Here is a 24,342-nt window from a genome sequence, read left to right on the forward strand (position 1 = left end):
CGGCTGGCTCCCGCGGCGGTAGGTGGGCATCGGACCAGAGATGAGGAGGCGGGCGCGGGTCAGTCTGCGAGCGGTGTCCAGAAGAGTGCGAAAGTGCTCCTTCAGGACCTCACTGCGCCGGGCGGACGTGTCGTTGGTACCCACATGCAGGATGACGGTGCCGGGGTCCCCGCGATGCCGAACCACCGTAGGAAGCCGCCGGGCGACGTCCAGGACCCGAGCTCCTGGAAAACACGACACTGCAGCATTACTCTTAGCGTTAGACACCTTTAAATGGCTAACAATGGAATCTCCGACAATGAGGGTACTGCCCTTATCTGTTTTCCTCGGGGCTGGGGGAGGTGAAGGAGGCGACGGCGACGAGCTGAGGACCTCAAACCGGTTTGCGGAGGCAAAATCCGGCTGAGAAGGTAGGGGGGAAACCCGCTTTCCTCGGCCGCGCTGCCGCTCCCAGGCCCCTCCCGGAGCGGGGGTGAAGCAAACGACCGCCGGGGTCCGCCGCGCCGGCATCACCGGGTTGGAGACGGCCGCGAAGGCGGCGTCGCGGGATTCCTCCAGCCTCGTCCTCTGCCTGTGGAGCTCCGACTGCCTCTCGAGCAGGCGGTGGATCTGCTGATCCAGACGGACGAGCTCCTCGCTGAGTGTCAGGAGAGCACGATCCTCCGCACACGCCATTACCTCGAAGTAAGCACAAAACACACAAAAAAACGTCAAAATCGATAAATAACACAAAAATAATGGCTACCTGAGGGATTTTATAAGTTTAGGAAGGTTATAAGACGGTTAAAGGTTAATAAGTAGTAGAAAACGTAAACAAATAGCTAAAACAGAGAGGAGCTAAACAAACAGCAAGCAGGTACGCAGACCGGAAGTTGCGTCACTCACCGCGTCACTCAGTCAGTCTCTCAGTAATTCAACAATATTGTTATCGTGGTTATTTTTTTATAATATTATTACTATTAGTAATAATAGTTGTATAACAAGCATATTCATAACCAATAGACAAAGTTTCTGAAGTAAAGGGCATAAGGCCACCTTTATCATGATGATCCTGTTTGGATTTAATTTGTTCTGCACCCACAACAGTGAGCGTATGGATGTGTCTTTGTTTTATTTATATGTATTTATTTTAGTTTCTTGACCTTTTGTTTTGCACTACAGTTACGCTATTTATTTTCAATTTGATTGCACATTGAAGTTGATACTTTCTTCTGAATGTAATTTTTTTTATGTTAATTTTGCTCTTAATGTAATATCTATGTTGCAGAAGTTCATACTTATTTTTTGTATTATGTTATTTGTAATGTGATTTATATATATAAATCACATTACAAATAACATAATAAGAAAAGTCTCCCGTTTTTTTTTACAAGTGTTGTAAAATATATATAAATAACAAATATTGAAATATGTAACTAAATGTTGGGTTTATTATACCTTTCCGTCTCCCATCTTTTTAGTGAACTTATTCTAATGGTTCAGTTCATCTAAAAGAGCTGTTATGCCCATCACTACGAAAAATAACAAAAGTCTAGTGCTAACTGGTTAACTCTAGCTCTCACTCTCAGCACACACTCACGGGCAGCTCTTCTCTCTCTCTCTCTCTCTCCCTTCACACACACACACGCGCTTTCCTGCTCTGCCCCTCCCCCTACCCCAATCACAAGCCCAGCACAGAACAGAACAGTGAATTCACAGTGAACAGAATATAAAAGCAGCTTCGCTACAATATAGCTAATTGTTAAGAATTTAAAGATTAGGCTCCTGAAAGCCAGTAATGTTGACCCTGCTAAAAAGTCCAGCTCAAAATCAGAAGAAAACATTCCCTATACTCCCTATATTTAACGATATAGCCTCCCAGTATAAAGTACGTTTTTTCTGCTTTTGAGATGGATTATTTAGTAGAGAGTGTAAATCTGTACTGCAGTAAAAGTGTGTAGTTTCATAAACTTGGCTCGACCTAAATTTGGCTCACTATCTTTATAGGTCAGTTGCTTTAAAACAAAGTAATGTTAGCATAATGTAATGGAAGTGTGACTATTTTCACCGGGTAAAAGAAGCTTTTTTTTTTAACACAGGGGGACTAATTTCATCCCTTAATTTAAAACTTCACAGTGCAGTTTACACTACACTGCAAAAAAAAAAAAAAAAAACTAGACATAAAATATATGCAAATTAAGACAAATATATGTATTAAGCAAAACAAATCTGCCAATCGGGTAAGCAAAATTTTCTTAGTAAGATTTCTTACAAAAAAGCAATGGCAAAGTCTCAAAATGAGTGAAGTAACACCTAAATCAAGCAAAAAAGTCACTGTTTATGGACACAAGAATCAGAATAACTTGATTGCTGCTTAATTGTGCTTATTTTGAGTTCAAATTACAAATTCTAAGTAAGAATGATTAAGATAATTATCCCTAAAATAAGCAAAATACGTCATCAAGATGGCGCCGAGCATGGCTGCCGTGTTGCGAGCTCCCACTTATTTTAGCAGTTTTTCTTTGTTTTTGTGTTTGCTTGTTACTCTTTTTGCACTGAATGTTACTGGCATCGTCACATATGACCGACAAACACTCCTGGGAATCAGATCGTCGATCACTCACCGCAAACCGGACTTTGAGTTCCACAACGCTGATCCTTTGTTCCCTAACATCGGAGAGGCTCCATTCACCTGGGTCGCCCGGCCACGCACGCGACGCAGACGCCGGAAAAGAGGCAAGCGAGCCGGTGTGCTCGTCAGGCTGAGACGCCGCGCTCACCGTCCGCCTCTTCCCACCTTGTTGCTGGCTAATGTGCAGTCCTTGGACAACAAGCTGTGCGAGCTCCACGCACGGATCGCTTTCCAGCGGGAGATGCGTGACTGCAGCGTGATCTGCCTCACAGAGACCTGGCTATCCGCGGACATACCCGACCACGCCATAGAACCCGCGGGGTTCTCTCTGCACCGCGCCGACAGATCCAAAGAGCTCTCTGGGAAAAGTAAGGGAGGTGGTGTATGTTTCCTGATCAACAATGCTTGGTGTGATCGGAGGAATGTACATTTCATCGAGTCTTTCTGCTCGCCGGAGCTGGAATATCTGATCATCTCCTGCCGGCCGGTGTGGCTACCTCGTGAGATTACAGGACTGTGTTTAGCGGCAGTGTACATACACCCGCGTGCGGACGCGGAATTCGCACTCGGGAAGCTACACGAGACCATCAACAAGCAGATGACCGCGCGCCCGGAGGCTGCACTCATTGTTGCAGGGGACTTTAACCGGACAAACTTTAAAACTTTTTGTCCAGCACTGTTTCAGCACATTACATGCTTCACGCGGAAAACCCAGACGCTTGATCACTGCTACTCTAACATCCGAGGAGCCTACAAAGCCCTCCCCCGACCCCCGTTCGGCAAATCAGATCACTCCTCCATCCTGCTTCTGCCCACCTACAGGCAGAGGCTGAAACGAGAACCGCCCACCACCAAGGAGGTACGCCGCTGGTCTGACCAATCGGAAGCTATGCTTCAGGACTGTTTTGATCACGTGGACTGGGAGATGTTCCGTGATTCGTCAAGCAGCATCGACGAGTACGCAGACACAGTCACCGCCTTCATTCGCAAGTGCGTGGATGACGTAGTGCCCCTCAGATCAGTGCGCGTCTATCCCCAATCAGAAGCCCTGGCTGAACGGTGACGTCCGTTCCGCTCTCAGCGCACGCAGCGCCGCTTTCAGATCTGGAAATACGGAGGAGTACAAACGAGCCAGCTACGCTCTCCGTAGGACCATAAAAGCGGCCAAACGTGGGTACAGAGAGAAAGTGGAAGCACAGTTCAACACAGCCAACACCCAGAGCTTGTGGCAGGGTCTGAACATTATCACTGACTACAAGAGAAGCTCTCACACTCTGACCAGCACCAACGCTGAGCTGCCAGAGGAGCTGAACCGCTTCTACACTCGATTCGAGGCAGATCACGCTGCGCTCCCAGAGTGCGCCCCGCCCACCGCTGCGCTCCCAGAGTGTGCCCCGCCCACCGCTGCGCTCCCAGAGTGCGCCCCGCCCACCGCTGATCCCATCCCACCCTCCGTCTCTGAAGCTGACGTGCGCAGAGCTTTTCAGCGGATAAATCCACGCAAGTCAGCTGGTCCGGATGGCATTCCCGGGAGAGTGCTTAAAGCCTGCTATAGAGAACTGGCAGCAGTCTACACGGACATTTATAATACATCACTCTCTCTCTCTGTTGTGCCAGCTTGCTTTAAACTGGCCACCATTGTGCCAGTTCCAAAGACTGCCCACACCACCTGTCTGAATGACTGGCGACCTGTTGCCCTAACCTCCATCATAAGCAAATGCTTTGAGAGGCTGGTTAGGGATATCATCCGTTCCTCACTGCCTGCCACCCTGGACCCACTGCAGTTTGCATACAGGCAGAACAGATCCACTGACGATGCGATCGCCCTGACCCTGCACACTGCCCTCTCTCACCTGGACAAGAAGGACACGTATGTGAGAATGCTGTTTGTGGACTACAGTTCAGCATTCAACACCATCGTTCCCTCGAGGCTCGACATCAAGCTCCGGGATCTGGGTCTGAACAGCACACTGTGCAGCTGGATCCTGAACTTCCTGTCAGACCGACAGCAGGTGGTGAGGATGGGCAACATCACATCCTCCTCACTGACCCTCAACATCGGAGCGCCCCAGGGCTGTGTGCTCAGCCCGCTCCTGTACTCCCTGTACACCCACGACTGCACAGCCAGACACAGCTCCAATGTCATCATCAAATTTGCTGACGACACAACAATTGTTGGCCTGATCTCAAACAACGACGAATCGGCCTACAGAGAGGAGGTTAACATCCTGGAAAACTGGTGCCAGGAGAATAACCTCTCTCTAAACGTCAGCAAGACCAAGGAGCTGATCGTGGACTTCAGGAAGCAGGAGAAAGCATACTCGTTGATCTCCATCAACGGGACTGCGGTGGAGAGGGTCAGCAGCTTCAAGTTTCTGGGTGTTCACATCAGCGAGGATCTGACATGGACAGAACACACCACACGGGTGGTGAAGAAGGCACAACAACGCCTGTACTTCCTCAGACGGCTGAGGAGGTTTGGTCTGAACCCCAGCATCCTCAGGACTTTCTACACCTGCACTGTGGAAAGCATTCTGACGGGCAGCATCACCACCTGGTATGGGAACTGTACTGCTCTGGAGCGGAAATCCCTGCAGAGGGTTGTGCGCACAGCGCAGTACGTCACTGGGGTTGAGCTCCCAAACCTTTTGGATTTATACACCAACCGCTGCCTGAGGAAATCCAAAAAGATCATGAAGGACCCGTTCCATCCAAGCCATTCCCTGTTCTCACAGCTGCCGAGTGGAAGGAGGCTCAGAAGCTTGAAGACCAGAACCAGCCGGTTCCGAGACAGCTTCTTCCCCCAAGCAACCAGGCTGTGGAATAGCCAGTAGAACGGTGTTCTGCCCAACCCACCCCACTGACACCCATACAAACTCTGCACCCTGCACTTTACTTTACACTGCATCTATCAGACTTTTCCATATTATACAGCATTCTGCCCCCTGCACTCCCCACTCAACTCATTCCTTACCTGCACTTACTCATAGCTATACTGTGACATACTGACTACTTCCACACTATCCATATCTACATCTGTGCATATCTGTTCTGTGCAATATTTGTCTATAGTGTAAGTTATCATGTTTATTGTAATTAAGTGTATTGTAAATAGTGTTTATACTGTAAGTTATCTGTATGTCCTATTTTTATATATTTTATATTATTTTATTACTCTCTTGTAAATATTATTCTTTACGCATTGGTGGGAATCTGCACCCAAGTTTTTCACTCACATGTACACCTGTACTCTGTGATGTGACAATAAAAATCTTGAATCTTGAATCTTGAATCTAACACTTACACAATGCTTAGTAAGACAAAAAGTCTTATCAGAGAAGAAAATAAGATTTATTGCCTTAAATTTAGATAATTTAACTTGCTAAGATTTAGTTTTTTGCAATGTAATGACTGTGAACAACTTATTACAATATAGATAACTAACTACCTATGTAGTTATGTATGCATTAGTATGGTACCTAAGCTGTCAGTCCTCTGCTATTCTGAGCACTTCAGAATGAAGATGAATCATATTTGTCAGCAAGTTCTTAGATTTTAAAATGCTATTTTATTATATACACACACACACACACACACACACACATATATATCATATACATATATATAATGAGAGTACACCAATTTAGCTGTGAGTAAAGGAGAGATTCTAGTTGAGAAACTGTTAAAATGAAATGTAGTTTTAAGAATGTCAATTAGCTGTATTGCCATTTTATCTCAGTTTTGGTTGTCTTTCATTTTTGCATCATCTGAACCTGGGAGTTGTTCTTTAAATTGTCAATATGTCCATACATACACCTTGTTTTAAATAGCTTGTGCTTAATTTAAATGAAACAAAACTTAAAAGCTGGTGTTTAAATAAATATTAGCAATAAATAATACACATCTAAAACAGTAAAACCATAAATGTAATACATACTTTTTATTTGACTAGACTAGGCTTAAATGTTTTGTTGACTAAATGACTAAAGTGTGACAAACAAAAGACTAAAACTAAATTAAAGTCACCTGTCAGAATGAATGATGGACTGTATCTGTACTTAATTTTAAATACTTGTCATTCTTAATTCTCTGTTCTGAACATTTTCATCCAGGCTTGCTTGTTTAAAAAAAATAGTTGTTTTACTAATTCTATTATTTCATCATGATAGTGTGTATCCTGCAGTAAAGTTATTTATTTGGTTACTTTTTTGACATTTCTAGTTTAGTACATTAATTACAAATACAGGCAGTGTATAAAATGGTATGAGAGAAGTGCTGAATCAGGGGTTTGCCCAGGATCCCATACAAGCTAAAAACAGTGTATGTTAATGAGACAAATGTATGAACTATGGAGAACTGTAGATCTTCTTATTTGGATAAACTATTACAGGACTACAGTAACTATGTGAAAGTAAATCTACAGATCTTTCTCTTCTGTAAATTCAGGCCCAGTCCCCGAAGACCCAGCATCTTCAGTGTCCTGGAGCTCAAGCAGCAGCACTTGCCTCTCCACCGTCTCCATCCCCACCTGAAAGAGGAAGATCAGCAGAAGGAGGCTTCCAGGATGTAAAGAGGAGGAGAGGAGAGGGAGAGCAGATCAAAGCTTTGTAAATTGCTTTCTAAATAAGTGTTTTTTTTTATTGTTATTGCTTGTGTCTGTGTTTTCTATTTATTTGTTACAAAAAATGTAAATGTGGGTTTGAGGGCCTGATTTAAGTGTCTCCCTATTTCTTCCTTTTTTTCTTCTTTCTTTTCCCTTTTCCCCAAGATCTCATGACCTCTCGCCACAGAAATAACTTTCTGGTCTCAAAAAAGTAAACAGGCACAGTAACATATTTTGATAGTTTGAGGTGCTACACATTTGGTACCTACAGCACATGTGAACCTACAGAAACTCCATGCACAAACAATAAAATAATCCCTGTCAATCATCTTGCATTACTGTTACAGAAACTAAACATCCACAGGGTCTAAAAGTCTAACACTGCCCTCTACTGGAAACTGAAAATACTGGTAGTGCCCTATGATAGTGAATATTAAAGTTGCAATAAAAGAGCAATACATAGAACAATAAAAAGCAAAGAAAACTAAAATTATTGTTAAAAGTTTTTTTATCCAATAGCTTTTATAAATACATTTTATTGAATGAGAAGATACATTATTCAGAACATTATTCAGTGGGAAGAAAAGATAGATAAATTGGTGTAATTTATTAACAAAGGAAGAAAATCTACAAAAAAAACACTAAATATTTAAACACTAAAATATAACAATATGAAAAGAGAGTTATCTGACAAGTATTTGATTAACTGCTACATTATTTCTGTAAAGACCAGACATTTCTGCTTTGAGAGAAGAAAAAAACATTTTACTCTTACTTTCAGTTGAGACAGTAATTCTTTTAGGGATGAGCCTGGTGTCAATCTCCTCATAGACAGGCTCAGCTGAAGTCTTCCTCCTCTTAGAGATCACTGTGAGAGAGACAGAGAGAAACATGGAGTCAGTTCAGTAGAAGAGAAGACCGATGACAGATTGAAGTACTAATGATGATTAGAGAAAGTACAGAAAGTGGATTGTAGATGATCTCTGAATCCCCCTACCTCTCCTGAGCACTCTGTTCTGATAAAACAGCACAACCAGAAGCACTAAGGCCAGGAAGAGCACAGATCCCAGAACCAGGAGAGACACTGGATAGATGGAGGGAACAGCTGGTGGAGGAGTTTGTGGAAGTATGATTCTTCTTGTCTGTGGTTGAGAATCTAAAAAACAAATATACAAAATGTATAGACAATTTATACATGAACACAGTCCTTTTATTGGATGTGAATAATTTTGTGATGAATATTATGGAAGATGACATATGAAATGTCTATAAACACAGAATGATCTAGACAGACTGGTGCAAAGCACATACAGACTCTCACTATTGTTACTTTCTATCCTTCCCAAAAACATTACAATTATTAAATGATGGAAACCAAATGTGTGTGACCAACATTATGATCAACAATAGTTACCGAAGTTGCTATCAAGCCTGTTTACAATGGAGAAAAGTGGTCCCTGACCTTGCAAGACAAAATGTCCCATCTGTCCTCTTTTATTATTTAAAGGCAAAGTATGATACAGGAAGCCTAGTGAGTGAGCATAAAATAACAATGTGATGTAAGTATTTTTCTCAAGCATGTGTAAAGTTTCTGTAACAGTTAGGAGGCAAATATATTCAGTTGTGTCTGTTCCTCTGACCTCCACAAGTGACTCCAGCACTGTGGGAGCAGTCAGTGTGGTTCTTCAGGGAATGAGGACAGTCCCACAGGTGAATCTCATTCCCTCTACACTTCACTCTGTTCATCCAGATAGTTCCTCCACCAGAACCATCAGCAGCTCTTCTATTAGCACTCAGCGCCGGCCCACAACCCAGCTGCCTGCAGATCACCTGAGCATCCCTGATGTCCCACAGATCACCACATACAGACCCCCATGTTTTATTATGATACACCTGCAGCCATCCAGAACAGCTTCCTACTCCTCCCCTCAGCCTCAGAGGAATGTGCTCTACAAACACACCACAGAGGGAAAAAAATGATTATCCATCAAAGTCTTACAAACATTTACAACAGTCGTATATACTGTATGATGAAATATGTTCTTATAGAGAAAAAAGCATTGTAAGATGAAAAATATATACAAGCAGAAGAGAGCAGGAGAAAAAAAAAACAGAAGTAGCCATAGTAAAAAAAAAAAGCACTTACCTTGTTTTACTGTTTTAGTTGAAACAGTTGATTTTTTTAAACTAGCTGTCTGTTACACCTGTTATTTCCACCACTAGGGCTGTGCCATATCGTATCAAACGCAAAAAACGATACTATACCCTGAAATATCGTGCCATATCACCCACCCCTAATTATCACTGCAGGGCACCACTGGGGTTGCTGTTTTTATCTGTCCAATATTATTCATTTTACTTTATTATTAATTATATAGATTATATAGAGTGCATTAATAGTATCATGACTTTCTTGATCACTGATGTCTGTTACCATCTGATAAAAAGTCTTGTATTTTTTTATATCGTAGTTTGGGGGGGTGCCATATCATATGCAAAAACAGAATTAAATTTTTATTTTGTTTCAGTAGTGTATTTTTAAAATAATATCTTTAATTCAGTGTTTTGTCATATCACCAAGAGTACTGTTATCGCGATAAATGCCATGAAACATCGTGATATTGTTTTAGGGCCATATTATCCACCCCCATCCACCACACCTGTCCTGTCTACACCTGAATTCCTCAGACTTACATAGACACTCTGATGGACTCCATTACCCAGAATCCCTCTCTAAACCTTTGTTAAAAATATCACTGTAGAAGTGTTATCTAAAATATGTTAAAGTGCAAAAAAATATGCAAACTACAAATAAAACAGTGCGAGCAAAGACAAGAATTGCTTATTAGTGAAAGCATGCTGGCAGAACATGCAGTCAAAAAGAAAGAAAATGTAGTTTATCAAAGACATGATCATTTTGATAATGATAAGTTTTCTTACTTGAGCACGGTCTCTCATGAGGAGATGAATCACACAGCCAATTTGTCAAATCTAGTGTATTTCCATTCTCTGTGGTAGGACAAAAAATCAAATATTATGAAATTCCAATTACAAACTACATTAGTTCTAGCATTCTTTAAAGTCTTTAACACCTCATCATATCTGCCTACCTGAGCAGGTAATGCAAGCAACCTCATTGCGATTATCACACCTGTTCTCCCCCCAGGAAGAAGATGGACAGTGCCACAGAGTGGAGTCATGTTTCCTACATTTTACATTATCCAGCCAGTTAGGAGCTGATTCCACTCTTGCTTTAGACCAAGACTCACTGCCAGTTCTTCCACAGTTCAGCTCTCGACAGATCAATTTTGCCGTTTCATCGGTCATCCCATTTACACACACATTCCCCCAGGTTCCATTATAGTACACCTCCAGATTCCCCTCACAGCCCTCAGTCAGTCTGATCTCTTTATACTCTGGCGGGAGAAAGATAGCTAGCTAGTTATGCACATTGATTTAAACGTGCAAAAGTTTCTTCTTTAATTATTCAAAATGTACCTCCAGTTGTACATAGGTACGAAGTACCTGAGCACACGACTCCTACATCATCCTTGTGTCCACATTCATCCTCTCCACACAGCTGATATCTGCAGTTCCACAGAGACGCCTCGTTCCCCTCACACTCCACCTCATTAAGCCAAATGGGTCCAGTTCCAGATCCAAACCGGGCTGGTACCGGTACTGGAGCACTGAGGGCCACTCCACACTGCAGCTGTCTGCAGACCACCTGCGCATCCTCAATATCCCACAATTCATCACTCACTGTCCCCCATGATCCACTGTGGAAAACCTCCAGCCTTCCAGCACAGTCTCCCCCAGAACCAACCAGCCTGATGGAGCTGTGGACTGTGTTAGATGTACCTAAAATTTACACAAATACAAAAGATGTTTTTTTAAAACTCCTTTCACAAGATATGTGTTGTGTATATGTACTCATATTTGCCAAATAATTATTCTCAAATGTTCAAAAATATGGATAATAGAGGCACTTTTGCATGTTATCATACATACAAATAAAATTATACATATATTAACTGTGCAATGCTTACCAGAGCAGGTGATGTAGAGCTGTACTGTGGAGCTGCAGTTAACTGCTTGTGAGCTGCTGCAGTTCCTCAGATGAGCTTCACTCCCAGAGCAGTTGAAACCCGTCACACACATGTAGCTGTGTTCAGGACTGGATGAAGAGGAGCTGGAGATGTTGAGTACAGAACCATAGCCCAGCTGTCTGCAGACCACAGAGGCCTCAGACTCTCTCCAGGAGTCCAGCAGAACTCTCCTCCAGTCCTGCCTGAAGAACACCTCCACTTCCCCCTCACACTCCATCCCTCCAGACAACCGCACTCCTCCCTCATGAGACGCCAGAGAAGAACCTGAAGAGAAAAAAATATATTACTTGGCTTAAAATGAGGGAGTAATAAACTTTCAGTTATTTATTATACTGCAACTGTAAGATCTCACCACTACAGATAACTCCAGCATACTGTTCATGAGAGCATGCAGTTCGACTCCATGATGAAATGGGACATTTTAACAGGTGTGTTTCGTTTCCCTGACAATCAAACACATCAGCCCAGATCCGGCCACTCCCCTCCCCAAACCAGTCTGACCCCAACACAGCCACAGCACTCCCACACTTCAGCTGAGCACAGAGGACACTGGCAGCTCTCATATCCCAGCTTACATCACACACTGTACCCCACTCACTGAGGTACTGGAGCTCCACTCGACCAGAACAGGAATCTGAGCCGTTCATCAGCCGAGCCTGAGTGTGACCTGAATTAACAGAGGAAAAATAGTAGGCAACAATAATACAATACAATAATAATAAAAAAAATACAGTAATTACAAACTAATTGCTCACAGTTTAGTACTAATCTAAATCTTTTACAAACATACTTCATCATACCAGAGCATCTTAGTCCCACATCCTTGTTGTGAGAGCAGTTGGGTTTCAAGGAAGGAGATGTCTGGCAGAGGTACATATGAGATTCGTTTCCTCTACACTGAAGCTCCTCTGACCACATCTGACCCTCTGCTCTACCAAAAGCAGCTGCTCCCAGAACCTCCACAGGAGAACCACAGCCCAGCTCCCAGCTGCACACAACCTCTGCATCCTGCTGGTTAAAGTCAGCATCACACACTGGAAGCCAAGAATTCCGATGAAGCTTCTATACTCTCCCAGAGCATGCGTGAGGACCACCAACAAGTCTTCGCTTGTCACCTACAGTATAGTATTTGTGTACATTGATCATCAAAAAACACTGCACCCAGAAGAAAGCATCAGATTACAAGGCTAGTCAGAAGAAAGATGTGCTATGCCATGGCTAAACACATTGACAGGTCAATCCACTAATCCACTAAAAAGTGCTGGATACTGTTGGACCCACGATCAGCACTCTACCACATCGCAAAATCACATTAGTGAAAGCACATTAGGAATGCCACACATCTGACATGTTGCATTACACACTGTATGTGTAGTTCCTTAAATATTACTCATCTTAGTCTAAATGAAATAATTTATTATTCCTCACACTGCCTGTAAATCAATGGTAGAAAAAAACATACTTGTAGTTTTAGATAAAAAAAATAAGACTTTGTAAGTTTCTTTTAAAATGGTCACCAAAAACAATTCAACATAGTCAAAGTCTAAACATTTTTTCATATGTATAAAACTTTTGCTTTTTGACTTCTCTGCAGCACTCCTTGTAAAATTAAAAAGTCTGGTTAGCCCTCAAGGACATAAATGACAAATCAAATTAAAGGTTTCTTAATGTTTTAATGTCTTAATATCTTTTTTCATAATATTGTGCAATACAGAAATCAATCAAACTGGTGGATTTGTGTCTCCGTCACCTGTCTGTTATCTGAATTTGGTGGATGTGTGTTTTTGTCAGTGTTTTGTGTGAAATTGACAAAAGGAAGTGAAATACCTACCAGAACACACCAGTCCCACATCATTATCATGGGAGCAGTTGTGTTTGAGTGAAGATGATTTTGGACAGAAGTGAATCTGTGATTCGCTGCCTCTACACTGAAGCTCCTCTGACCACACCGGACCCTCCACTCTACCAAAAGCAGCTGCTCCCAGAACCTCCACAGGAGAACCACAGCCCAGCTCTCGACACACAACCTCTGCACCCTGCTGGTTAAAGTCAGAATCACACACTGTGACCCAGCTCTCTCCATGAAGAACCTCCACTCTCCCAGAGCAGTGAGAACCTCCAACCAGCCTGACTCCTAGGTATGATCAAAATATAATAAACATTATGCAGTGGGTTAAAAGGTTTTTTGATTACAGAAGTTCATACTAAGTTTTTAGTGTAACTCACTTGAACAGATGACTCCAGCATCTTTAGGATGATTACAGTTATGTTTACCCCATCCTGCTGATTTACAGTTCTTTAGTATGGATTCTGATTCTCTACACTCCACATTATCCATCCAGATTGGTCCTGATCCTGATCCAAAGTAAGCACCACTAAGTGCATCTACAGCCTCTCCACAGCCCAGCTCTCTACACACCACTGCAGCATCTATCATATCCCAGTTACCATCACACACTGTTCCCCACTGTCCTTTATGAAGAACCTCCACTCTCCCAGCACAGCGACTCAAACCATCCACCAACCTCACACTTTCTAAAGAGCAGAAAGAGAAAGATTGAATGCACAACTCAAACATCATTTTGCATCTTTTAAAATCTGGTAAAACTTCATTTTAATGCTATTCACATGTGCTATATTCCAGCATGCACAAATATGGACTATATCAATAAAAGAATTAAGAAGAATATGTTTCATGAAGTACATTATACACTGACCACTAAGAAAAGAACATCTTTTCATCAAGACTCTAAAAAGAAAAAATAAATAAAATATGTAGCTCTCACCAGAACACACCAGTCCCACATCATTATCATGGGAGCAGTTGTGTTTGAGTGAAGATGATTTTGGACAGAAGTGAATCTGAGATTCAGTTCTTCTACACTGAAGCTCCTCTGACCACACCGGACCCTCCCCTCTACCAAAAGCAGCTGCTCCCAGAACCTCCACAGGAGAACCACAGCCCAGCTCTCGACACACAACCTCTGCATCCTGCTGGTCAAAGTCAGCATCACACACTGTGACCCAGCTCTCTCCATGAAGAACCTCCACTCTCCCAGAGCAGCGAGATCTGCCCACCAATCTGACCCCTAAATTAGTTTATAAGAGAAAGAGAACATGTACATTAACATTAACACACAGCATTAAGTACTTGGAAACCTTAAGAAGTTCCACAGGGTTCTACTGTAGGACCGATGAAACTAATATTAGTGAAGAACTGATGACAGTGAAAAACTGCAGTGTGGGCTTACACATGGAGTCAATTAACAGTTTAAGCACTAAACACAAACAATCGTACTAATTAACTGCTTAAAATATATAAAGATAAAAACTCTGGCCATGTACCACTGAACTAAGGTGTAACTGTAATTAACTAAAAAATATTAACGCCTGTTTCTTTGTGAATGGGACTTCTGCATGGAAATCCATTATTTTCTACCAGAAAGGAAAGATTACAAAAATGTATTTCTCCATCATGCCTACAGCAATAGTCTTTCTATAATTAAGTATTGTCTTATAGTGAAAATCACTTTTCATCTCCATATAATAATTTGCTTTTTTAATAATTTGACTTAGTATATCAAGTTATTACCTACATTTAAGTACTAGTAAGACCCGGTAAGTATTTTGTATGTGCTAGTTCATACAGAGAAATCACACTGTAAGTTATGGGAACTTAAGCTCTAAAACACAGGCTGTATTATAAGTGTTAACTAGGTTTATTACAGCTTATAGTTTTCTTCTATACAGTAATTTGCCACATTATTTTTTAAACGCAAAACCAGGTCTGAGATTGAGCAAACAGTGACTGATCTAGTGGTCTTAACCAAATAAAAGTGGGTTAATATAGGTGAAAGTAGGTCATGATTATGGCAGATTAGGAAGAAATGCTATAATAAATAAATTGTGCACAACTGATATACATTCCAACGACAAGTATTTTAAGATTTAGGAGAGCTCACCTGAACAGATGACTCCAGCAAGTCGATTACAAATTTGTTCCACCCATCCAGCTGATCTACAGTGCTTCACTGAAGACTCTGATCCACTACAGTTCACATCATCCATCCAGGCTGATCTTGGTCCAAACTGAACATTTTTAAATACAGCCTCCCCACAGCCCAGCTCTCTACACACCACTGCAGCATCTCTTATATCCCAGTTTTTACCACACACTGATCTCCATGTTCTGTTATAAAAAACCTCCACTCTCCCAGCACAGCGATGGCCACCATCCACCAACCTCACACTGTCTGTACAACAGAGAGAGAAAGAGAGAGGAAAAGATGTAGAAATCTGAAAAATCAGACTGAATCTCAAAATTAATACATAAGCCATTTAGCTCATACCAGCACACACCAGTCCCACATCATTATCATGGGAGCAGTTGTGTTTGAGTGAAGATGATTTTGGACAGAAGTGAATCTGTGATTCTCTGCCTCTACACTGAAGCTCCTCTAAACACACCTGACCCTCCCCTCTACCAAAAGCAGCTGCTCCCAGAACCTCCACAGGAGAACCACAGCCCAGCTCTCGACACACAACCTCTGCACCCTGCTGGTCAAAGTCAGCATCACACACTGTGACCCAGCTCTCTCCATGAAGAACCTCCACTCTCCCAGAGCAGTGAGATCTGCCCACCAGTCTGACTTCTACAATGTGTTTATAAGAGCAAAGAGAACATGTACGTTAATATTAACACACAGCATTGGGAGGGCTGGGAGGTTAATTTGAATAGAAGGGAATTAAATTATATGGGGCAGTGATTTTTATATTTTGCACTTTTCATTAACTGAAATACAAGGATTTTAAAAATATATATATATTATTTCTTAGTTGCTAATTCTAAACCAAAGCATTCAAAACCACCTCTGTAAAAATCCATTTATTAAGTGTATGAAAGTGAATTTAGGTTCAGGCTTAAACTTTTCATGTTACAAAGAAGTTTTTTTACAGGGGTGTATATAAAACAACTAACAGTTGTTTAATTAATTCAGTACATTCCAACACAGGCCTCATCACATTTGTTGACATCTCTGTGTAATATGTTTTATTTTTTTGCATCTTACCTGCACAAACAGCACCAGCGTCTTCATCATGATTACATCTCTGTCTACCCCAATCATACGACCTACAGTTCTTCAGTGAAGACTCTGATCCAGCACAGTTAGCATATTCCACCCAGATCGGTCCTGATCCTGATCCAAAGCGAGCTCTCCGTGGTGCATCTATGGCTTCCCCACAGCCCAGCTCTCTACACACCACTGCAGCATCTCTCATATCCCAGTAATCATCACAAACTGTTCCCCAATGTCCTCTATGAAGAACTTCCACTCTCCCAGCACAGCGGCTCCCACCATCCACCAACCTCACACTGTCTGTGTGGAGAAAAAAACAAACACACTGATAATCAGAGAATAATTACACTTATACTCAAATAATAATACTCAAACAAGGCTGAAATACATTTAAACCAAATCATGGACATCAAAAGCTCCCATTTAGAGATCATAAGAAATCAGTCACTAATTTGTACTTCTATAGCAATACTAAAATGGGCTGACTGGATGATAGCAAAGTGTAAATCACATGAATGTAAGATCAAAAAGTAAATATATACTTTTCAATTAAATGCCACTTTATGCAACATCATTCAGCATGTCTGGTTTGGTGGGGGATCAGTGATGGTCTGGGGAGGCCTGTAGATGCCCAGGCCTCTACAGGTTAGACAACAGTACCCTGCCTGCTCTTAGGTATTGAGATGAAATCCTTGAACCCATTGTAAGACCCTACGCTGGCGCAGTGAGTCCGTGGTTTCTCACGGTGCATGACAATCCCCGGCCCGATGTGGAGAAAGTAGTTAAGTTCTTCGAGGATAAAGGAATTTATACCATTCACTGCCTTTCCAACAACATCCTAACAGAAAAAGAGGCCAGTATACATACAGTCCACAAAGTTAGTTTAAATATGCTGTATATATTATATATATATATATGCTCAACTCAGCAGCAGAACAAGCTTTACCTCTACTCAGCCAGATAAGACTCAAGAACCTGAGAGACAGAGAGACAGAGAGAGAGAGAGAGAGAGAGAGAGATTCCCCACAGCCGCCAATCACACTCACTATGACCTTATTAGAAAGAGGAGAGGAAATTATCAAACATTTTCAGTGACAAATCAGAAGAAGCTTTTTTTCATTTCGCCATATTTTTAAAAAGCGTCAGCACTAATTAACACAGCTCCACCTCCTTGTGTCTGTGTGTGTGTCTATGGGCAAAGGAAGGTACAAAGTCAGCTACCTTCTGGAGACAAACTTCAGAGAGAGTAAACACACAAAATACAGCATTAAATCTGCACCTGCAGACAGCAGATCCAAACACATAACATCCACCATGAAGATAAGTCACAGTTTCTTTTAACTACACATACAAACAACTTTTTTGTGTTTCTCATGCTGTTACAGAGTATATAAAACTAGTTTTAATCCTGATTACAGAAACTCTGATTAAGTGTGGGAATATTGTGGGTTCCCTGTGAACTACAGCAAGGCTGGTGAGCGATGGACCAAACAAAGGCGGTTTGTCTGCCCTGTGAGGCGGGTGTAGGGTATGTTTGTGGAAATGCATCTAAGGATGCACCTACTACTCTACTGATCACAGCAGTTCCAATTACAAAATAAAAGTCCTGTTCTCTGGAGTATGCACTCGTGAGCCGAACTTACCAAGTTCGTTCTGACAAAGTACAAGAGTCCAAACTTGCTTAACCTATAATGAGAAACGGGCCGACTGTGGCGCTGCCAGGAACTTGTGAGCCCATGGGACCACAAGGGTGGTTGAGAAAACCTTTATTCTCTCTGTAATGATTAATTTATTTATCTAAAACAGTATGAAATGCATTAATTAACTGAAACATGTTGCTAAGTGTGCTTTTAAAAATGAAAAAAAAAAGAAGACACATTCTTTATAGGTGTGAAAAAAATCACACTTTATTATCATAATATAGAAAACCATAATAATGTATGCTGCACAGACATATATAAGGTGAAAAGCAAATATAATTTGCATGTTTACCATGTGTCCACAATAAATCGTACGTATTAAAATATCCAAACCTTTTGTAATGTGTGGGCTCTCTTCAGCAGGTATGATATCATCATAGACCTCGCCATAGTTTTCTGTAAAAATTAAAAAATGCATTGCAGCACAGCAGCATCAGGATGATGGCAGCAAGACACTGTTACTCAAAGACTCAAACTTTTAAAATACTAAGGGGTTTTCAATGTATTGGTACTGTCGCCCTCTGCGATCAGAACTGGTTGACAAATCAAAGTGTGTCCCTTTAAAAAAAAAACAAAAAAAAAACTCCCACACACCAAAGGATATTAACTCACCTCAACATGCCTTTTGCAATCCTGTAGTTACCCCTGGGCAATCCTAAAATCACTATTACAAACTGTACAGTAGGCAAGACATTGTTTTTAACTTGTGCCAGACATGGATATAATGGAGTAGTCAAAGATAAATTGAATTTAGCATTAGCATTACCCGCTAACCACGCTCACTATTTTCCCGTTCAGGGGTGAGTCTTATCGGCCTGAAGCCTGATGCTAACTGCTAAAACACTTCAGAACCCTACACATATTGCATGGAACTTTTTTCTATAAAACAAAAAATATATATATGTTTTTTCTTCTGCATTAAAAATTCTAACACACATTCAGTATATGTCAACTTACCTGAGAGAAGCTCCTCATCTACGTCCTCATATCCTGAATGCTGATCTTCAGAGATAAAACTTCCTGTTAAAGGAGATCAGAACAGTCAGAATGCCAAAGTTCAATTATTTAATCAAAATCTACAGCAAAAAAATGTATTTGTAAGTCTGAAAATGAGATGAGGCTTTAAGCCCAATCCCATTTCACCCCATGGCCCTACCACTTACCCCAACCATTCTTTGAGTGTAAAGGGTGAAATCCTCCCCATAAGAATTGGGACAACACTTCATGCACCAGAAACGTCATCAGAAGCACCAAGGTTCAGTAACCTAGCTAATTTTATGGCATTGTATGTCTTCAGAAAGGTTGGTGATTAAGGAACAATTGTTAATTTCTTAATTCCTGTTATGGGGAGCTTGGATTAGCTTTCATTTTATTTAATTGTTCTGTTCCGCCTTAAATGATGCAGCCTCTGCTGTCTCTTGCACCATTTAAGGTGAAATGGGAAAGTTGGCTAACAAACCCCATCCCTTTCCTCTGCTTTTTAACAGCAGTACAGGCCTGAATTGATAGTAACAGATATGTAATTCTTCCTATTACAGTCAGTGGAGTAACACATATTATTTTGAACCTGTAAGATAAGCTAACAATGCTACAATTGATTTACTGCATGTAGTTTTTTCATTTATAGTCATTTAAACACTCAGAATTGCTATTTGATATCTGACCTTAGATCCACTTTACATACTGTGTGAAGACTGCCTTCAGTGAAACTCTCTACATATAATTTATCTCTTTTAGTATATCTGTTAGTGACACATTTATGGTTAATCTCTTCATAGACTGCCTCAAGCAGAGTCTTCCTCCTCGCCTTAGAAATCACTGTGAGAGAGAAAGAAAGAAACATGGAGTCAGTTCAGTAGAAGAGAAGACTGATGACAGATTGAAGGACTAATGATGATTATAGAAAGTACAGAAAGTGGATTTTAGATGATCTCTAAATCTCCCTACCTCTCCTGAGCACTCTGTTCTGATAAAACAGCACAACCAGAAGCACTAAGGCCAGGAAGAGCACAGATCCCAGAACCAGGAGAGACACTGGATAGATGTATGGAAAATTAGATGATGGATTTTTTGAAGGAGGGACTGTCTTTTTCTCTGTTAGCTGTGCTGGTACTGAAAACACAGAATAAAAACACTGTTGAACACTGCATAGTGTTGTTTAAACTTAAAAAAAAAAATCACACAAAGGAACTAATTAAAAGAGTACCTGTGGTGTAAGTTGTAGTTGTTTCAGATGAAAAAGGTAATGTGACAAATATGTCTGAAAGAAATATCATAAAAATGGTCAAGAAAAAGAGGTTACAGAAGGAGAAAGAGACTAGAGCAGCATTATTTAAGAAATGGTATTTATTGTTTTTGTGTTTATTGTCTTTGAAACAAAAGAAGTATATGGCTGATATGGTAATATTGTAGGTATTTTCAAAAATATTGTTGCATTATTGTCTGCCAATGTTACTTAGTGTATTTATCAGTGTTGTGAGCCTAAATCAGCCATAATATAAATGCTATTCTCCCTTTTACAGGTCAGAGGAGCACAATAATAATAATATTGAACCTGACTGAAATACAGAGTACACTGCTTAACATAACCATAGTTATCTTAAGAGAAGTTAATACTAGATTAAAAAATGTTCTCGCACACCTGCACAGGTGACTCCAGCACTCTGGGAGCAGCCAGTGTGGATCTTCAGGGAATGAGGACAGTCCCACAGGTGAATCTCATTCCCTCTACACTTCACTCTGTTCATCCAGATAGTTCCTCCACCAGAACCATCAACAGCTCTTCTATTAGCACTCAGCGCCGGCCCACAACCCAGCTGCCTGCAGATCACCTGAGCATCCCTGATGTCCCACAGATCAGCACATATAGACCCCCACTCAGCATTATGATACACCTCCAACCTCCCAGAACAGATTTCCTCTCCTCCTCTCAACCTAATAGGCATGTAATCTACATCACACATGAACAGACACATGAATAATATTACATTTTTATAACAAAACTACAGCAAACTGCATTAGTGTTTTTATTTAATCAGCTTTCACTCAAATCAAAGATCAACTGATGAAAAGGGAAGTTTAGAATTATTTGACAAAACAAGTTAGAATGTAGGCACGAACAAATCTGATTAATATGTATACTTATTCAAGTAGTGAATGGAGTGGTAGTCAAATATTCGTACTTGAGCACTGACCCTGGTTTGGAAATAAGAAGAATTTTTGAAGGTTTTCAAATGCAAGCTGTTTCTTCTCTCCTAGAAATGGAGACACATGCTATAAATACTACAAAAATCAAATCAATACTACTAAACTCATTACTAAAATAATGATCTCAGCAATAACAATTGAGAGTTTCAATTGAGCGGCAAACCCCCTCATTTCACACCAACGCACAGAATTAAAAGTCAGTCTGGTTGTGCTGATTTTCAAATAACACCAGGCATTCTAACAGGGCGCACAGGAAACTTCAAGCTGCACCAGACTGCTCTTTTTCTCTAACCCCACCGAACTATTCCAGCAATGACAAAAACAATTTTTCAGTGCGATTTTCGGACAGAACAGGCTCCTATTAGTAAATGTACACCATTATTGTAAGTCACTTTGGACAAAAGCATCTGCCAAATGTAATGTAATTCAATGTAAAATATCTTATTATTTCACTCACAAATGTAAATTTTTTCTGATACACTTTACACTTTTTATTAAAATGTGTTCCCAGCATGACCAGATGAGTGTAAAAAGCACAGCAAGGTGTAGCTTGTAGTCCCAAAAAATCTCAAGCAATCCTGCACACATACATTGCCATGAAGAAGTATTTGCCCCCTACAGATATACTGATATTTTTCTGATTATTAAAAAAAACTTTAACATCAGACAAAGATAACCCGAGTAAACATAAAAAAAGCTCATTTTAAATGATCAGGAATAAAGGAATTTAAAGAATTTCTTGATTCTACAGGTCTGGCAGTAATCAGGCCTGGTTGAGTTAAGTGAAACTGAATACTCATCTATCCAAAAAGTGTAATTAATCACATTTTATTTTTTAGGGGGTGTTTGGATATTTTTTTCCCTTAATAAATAAAATGATTATTTAAAAATTATTTTATATTTACTCAGGTTGTATACACTTACACAGGGAAAGAGGATGAGGCAAAGTGAGGGTGATCCGGTCACCACAACACTTTCTTTCAACACAACTTTCCATGAAAAACTGTTTTACTCATGCTCATCTACTACAAAGAAAAACAACATACCGGAGCAGGTAATGTGAGTCACCTCACTGCTTCTATCACAATTGTTCTGACTCCAGGATGAAGATGGACAGTGAAACAGAGTAGAGTCATGTTTCCTACATTTTACATCATCCAGCCAGTTAGGAGCTGATTCCACTCGTGCTTTGGTAGCTCTCTCAGTCTTAAATCTTCCACAGTTCAGCTCCCGACAGATCCATCCCATTGTTACACACATTCCCCCAGGTTCCATTATAGAACACCTCCAGATTCCCCTCACAGCCCTCAGTCAGTCTGATCTCTTTATACTCTGATGAGAGAAAATGCTTTATGTTAGACCCTGGAGTTTTCATGTAGTTTAAAACAAACTTAATGAATCTACACTATTAGTTAAAAGTTTTAGAACACCCCCATTTTTTGCCATTTAAGCTCTCCAGCCCAGTTAATAACCTGAAATGGTACAAAATCCAGTGTGCTCAAATGGTACAAAAGTTATCAGTGCCAGGGCCTTTAAACAGAAAAGGACCCCAAAAAAGTGTATATTGTTAAAAAAAAAAAAAAAACTGAATATATTTGTTTTAAAGAAAGCTTTGGAAATTGGCGCAAAAATAAGAATAAATTAAGTCTTAGTCTGTAGTAAAGTTAGAAGAGAATGTGTTACTGCACTCTACTGCTGACTTTGTAGTAAACTGCACTTTTATCATAATACCTAAAAAAGACACCAAAATACAGATCAATTTGAAACAATTTAGTTTGCCCTTTAGATACATTCTGACACATTCAAAAAAACAAGAAAAAAAAAAGGTACAGGAAGAGGTCTGGCTGACCCACATGGCAACAACTTTAGATTGGTTTAACAAGTCTTATTTTAACAGTTTAACTAAGTCTCACTTTCAGCACTGAAGAGAAAATTTAGAGGTCTGACAGGTGAAGTGTTGTAAGAACACCAGCAATCAGCACACTGTACCTGAGCAGACGACTCCTACATCATCCTTGTGTCCACATTCATCCTCTCCACACAGCTGATATCTGCAGTTCCACAGAGACGCCTCGTTCCCCTCACACTCCACCTCATTCAGCCATATGGGTCCAGTTCCAGATCCAAACCGGGCTGGTACTGGTACTGGAGCACTGAGGGCGACTCCACACTGCAGCTGTCTGCAGACCACCTGCGCATCCTCAATATCCCACAATTCATCACTCACTGTCCCCCATGATCCACTGTGGAAAACCTCCAGCCTTCCAGAAGTCTGGAAGTCTGTCTCCCCCAGAACCAACCAGCCTGATGAAGCTGTAGCCTAAAATTAAGAGAAACCAGTTCAAAGAATGATTTCTTAGTTCACCCGTAGTCACATGATGATTGGTTCATTTCAGATTCATAATAATTATAATAACCCTTACAATAAAACAAAATAAAACAATTTCCCCCTAACAACAGGCATTATTCACTACAACTCCAAATAATTTGAATTAAATGTACCAGAGCAGGTGATGTAGAGCTGTTCCGTGGAGCTGCAGTTAACTGCTTGTGAGCTGCTGCAGTTCCTCAGATGAGCTTCACTCCCAGAGCAGTTGAAACCCGTCACACACATGTAGCTGTGTTCAGGACTGGATGAAGAGGAGCTGGAGATGTTGAGTACAGAACCACAGCCCAGCTGTCTGCAGACCACAGAGGCCTCAGACTCACTCCAGGAGTCCAGCAGAACTCTCCTCCAGTCCTGCCTGAAGAACACCTCTACCTCGCCCTCACACTCCATCCCTCCAGACAACCTCACTACACCCTCATGAGACGCCAGAGAAGAACCTGAAAGTACCACAAATATATTTTAGATTTTACAGGCTTAATAAGATTGTTTTTACAGCACTTGAAATAAATCAGATTTAGAAATTAAACACATTGTTTTTTTACAGGTACTGCTGCATTAGCTGAGCTATATATGGAGCAAAATTAGAAATTGATTTTCAGAATCAAAATTGTCTATGGAAATGTATATACATGTTCAAAACTGAGA

General features: G+C 40.9%; 2 protein-coding genes across 2 annotated transcripts in view; both read right to left on the reverse strand.

Annotated features, from left to right (window-relative positions):
- Positions 1–238: 238 nt before the first annotated feature.
- Positions 239–24,342, reverse strand: part of LOC125799139 (scavenger receptor cysteine-rich type 1 protein M130-like) — a 29,843-nt gene continuing 5,739 nt past the window's right edge. The window contains exons 7-15 of the mRNA XM_049475170.1: positions 11,264–11,587; positions 10,740–11,075; positions 10,325–10,630; positions 10,155–10,223; positions 8,855–9,163; positions 8,677–8,742; positions 8,212–8,370; positions 7,990–8,082; positions 239–678 (exon numbers count right to left, since the gene is read on the reverse strand). Of these exons, the coding sequence (XP_049331127.1) occupies positions 374–678; positions 7,990–8,082; positions 8,212–8,370; positions 8,677–8,742; positions 8,855–9,163; positions 10,155–10,223; positions 10,325–10,630; positions 10,740–11,075; positions 11,264–11,587 (1,967 nt within the window). The 3' untranslated portion in view covers positions 239–373. The remainder of the gene's footprint in view (positions 679–7,989; positions 8,083–8,211; positions 8,371–8,676; positions 8,743–8,854; positions 9,164–10,154; positions 10,224–10,324; positions 10,631–10,739; positions 11,076–11,263; positions 11,588–24,342) is intronic.
- LOC111194504 (soluble scavenger receptor cysteine-rich domain-containing protein SSC5D) lies at positions 19,707–23,431 on the reverse strand. The gene is made up of 7 exons (XM_049475209.1): positions 23,298–23,431; positions 22,355–22,640; positions 21,284–21,355; positions 20,743–21,051; positions 20,308–20,361; positions 20,049–20,213; positions 19,707–19,919 (listed from the first exon to the last, which is right to left on the reverse strand). The coding sequence occupies exons 2-7, from the start codon at positions 22,581–22,583 to the stop codon at positions 19,750–19,752; spliced, it is 999 nt and encodes a 332-aa protein (XP_049331166.1). The 5' UTR covers positions 22,584–22,640; positions 23,298–23,431; the 3' UTR covers positions 19,707–19,749.

Source organism: Astyanax mexicanus, chromosome 2, assembly GCF_023375975.1.
Source record: "Astyanax mexicanus isolate ESR-SI-001 chromosome 2, AstMex3_surface, whole genome shotgun sequence".
Lineage (NCBI taxonomy): Eukaryota > Metazoa > Chordata > Actinopteri > Characiformes > Acestrorhamphidae > Astyanax > Astyanax mexicanus.

What these genes read in the sequence shown, in the direction of transcription:
- LOC111194504 (XM_049475209.1), bottom strand. Translation starts at nt 22,583, where the DNA reads ATGGAACCTGGGGGAATGTGTGTAACAATGGGATGGATCTGTCGGGAG. An exon ending in AACTACAACTTACACCACAG is followed by an intron (nt 20,214 to 20,307) that starts GTACTCTTTTAA and finishes CTGTGTTTTCAG; the next exon opens with TACCAGCACAGCTAACAGAG. An exon ending in GAACAGAGTGCTCAGGAGAG is followed by an intron (nt 19,920 to 20,048) that starts GTAGGGAGATTT and finishes TCTCTCTCACAG; the next exon opens with TGATTTCTAAGGCGAGGAGG.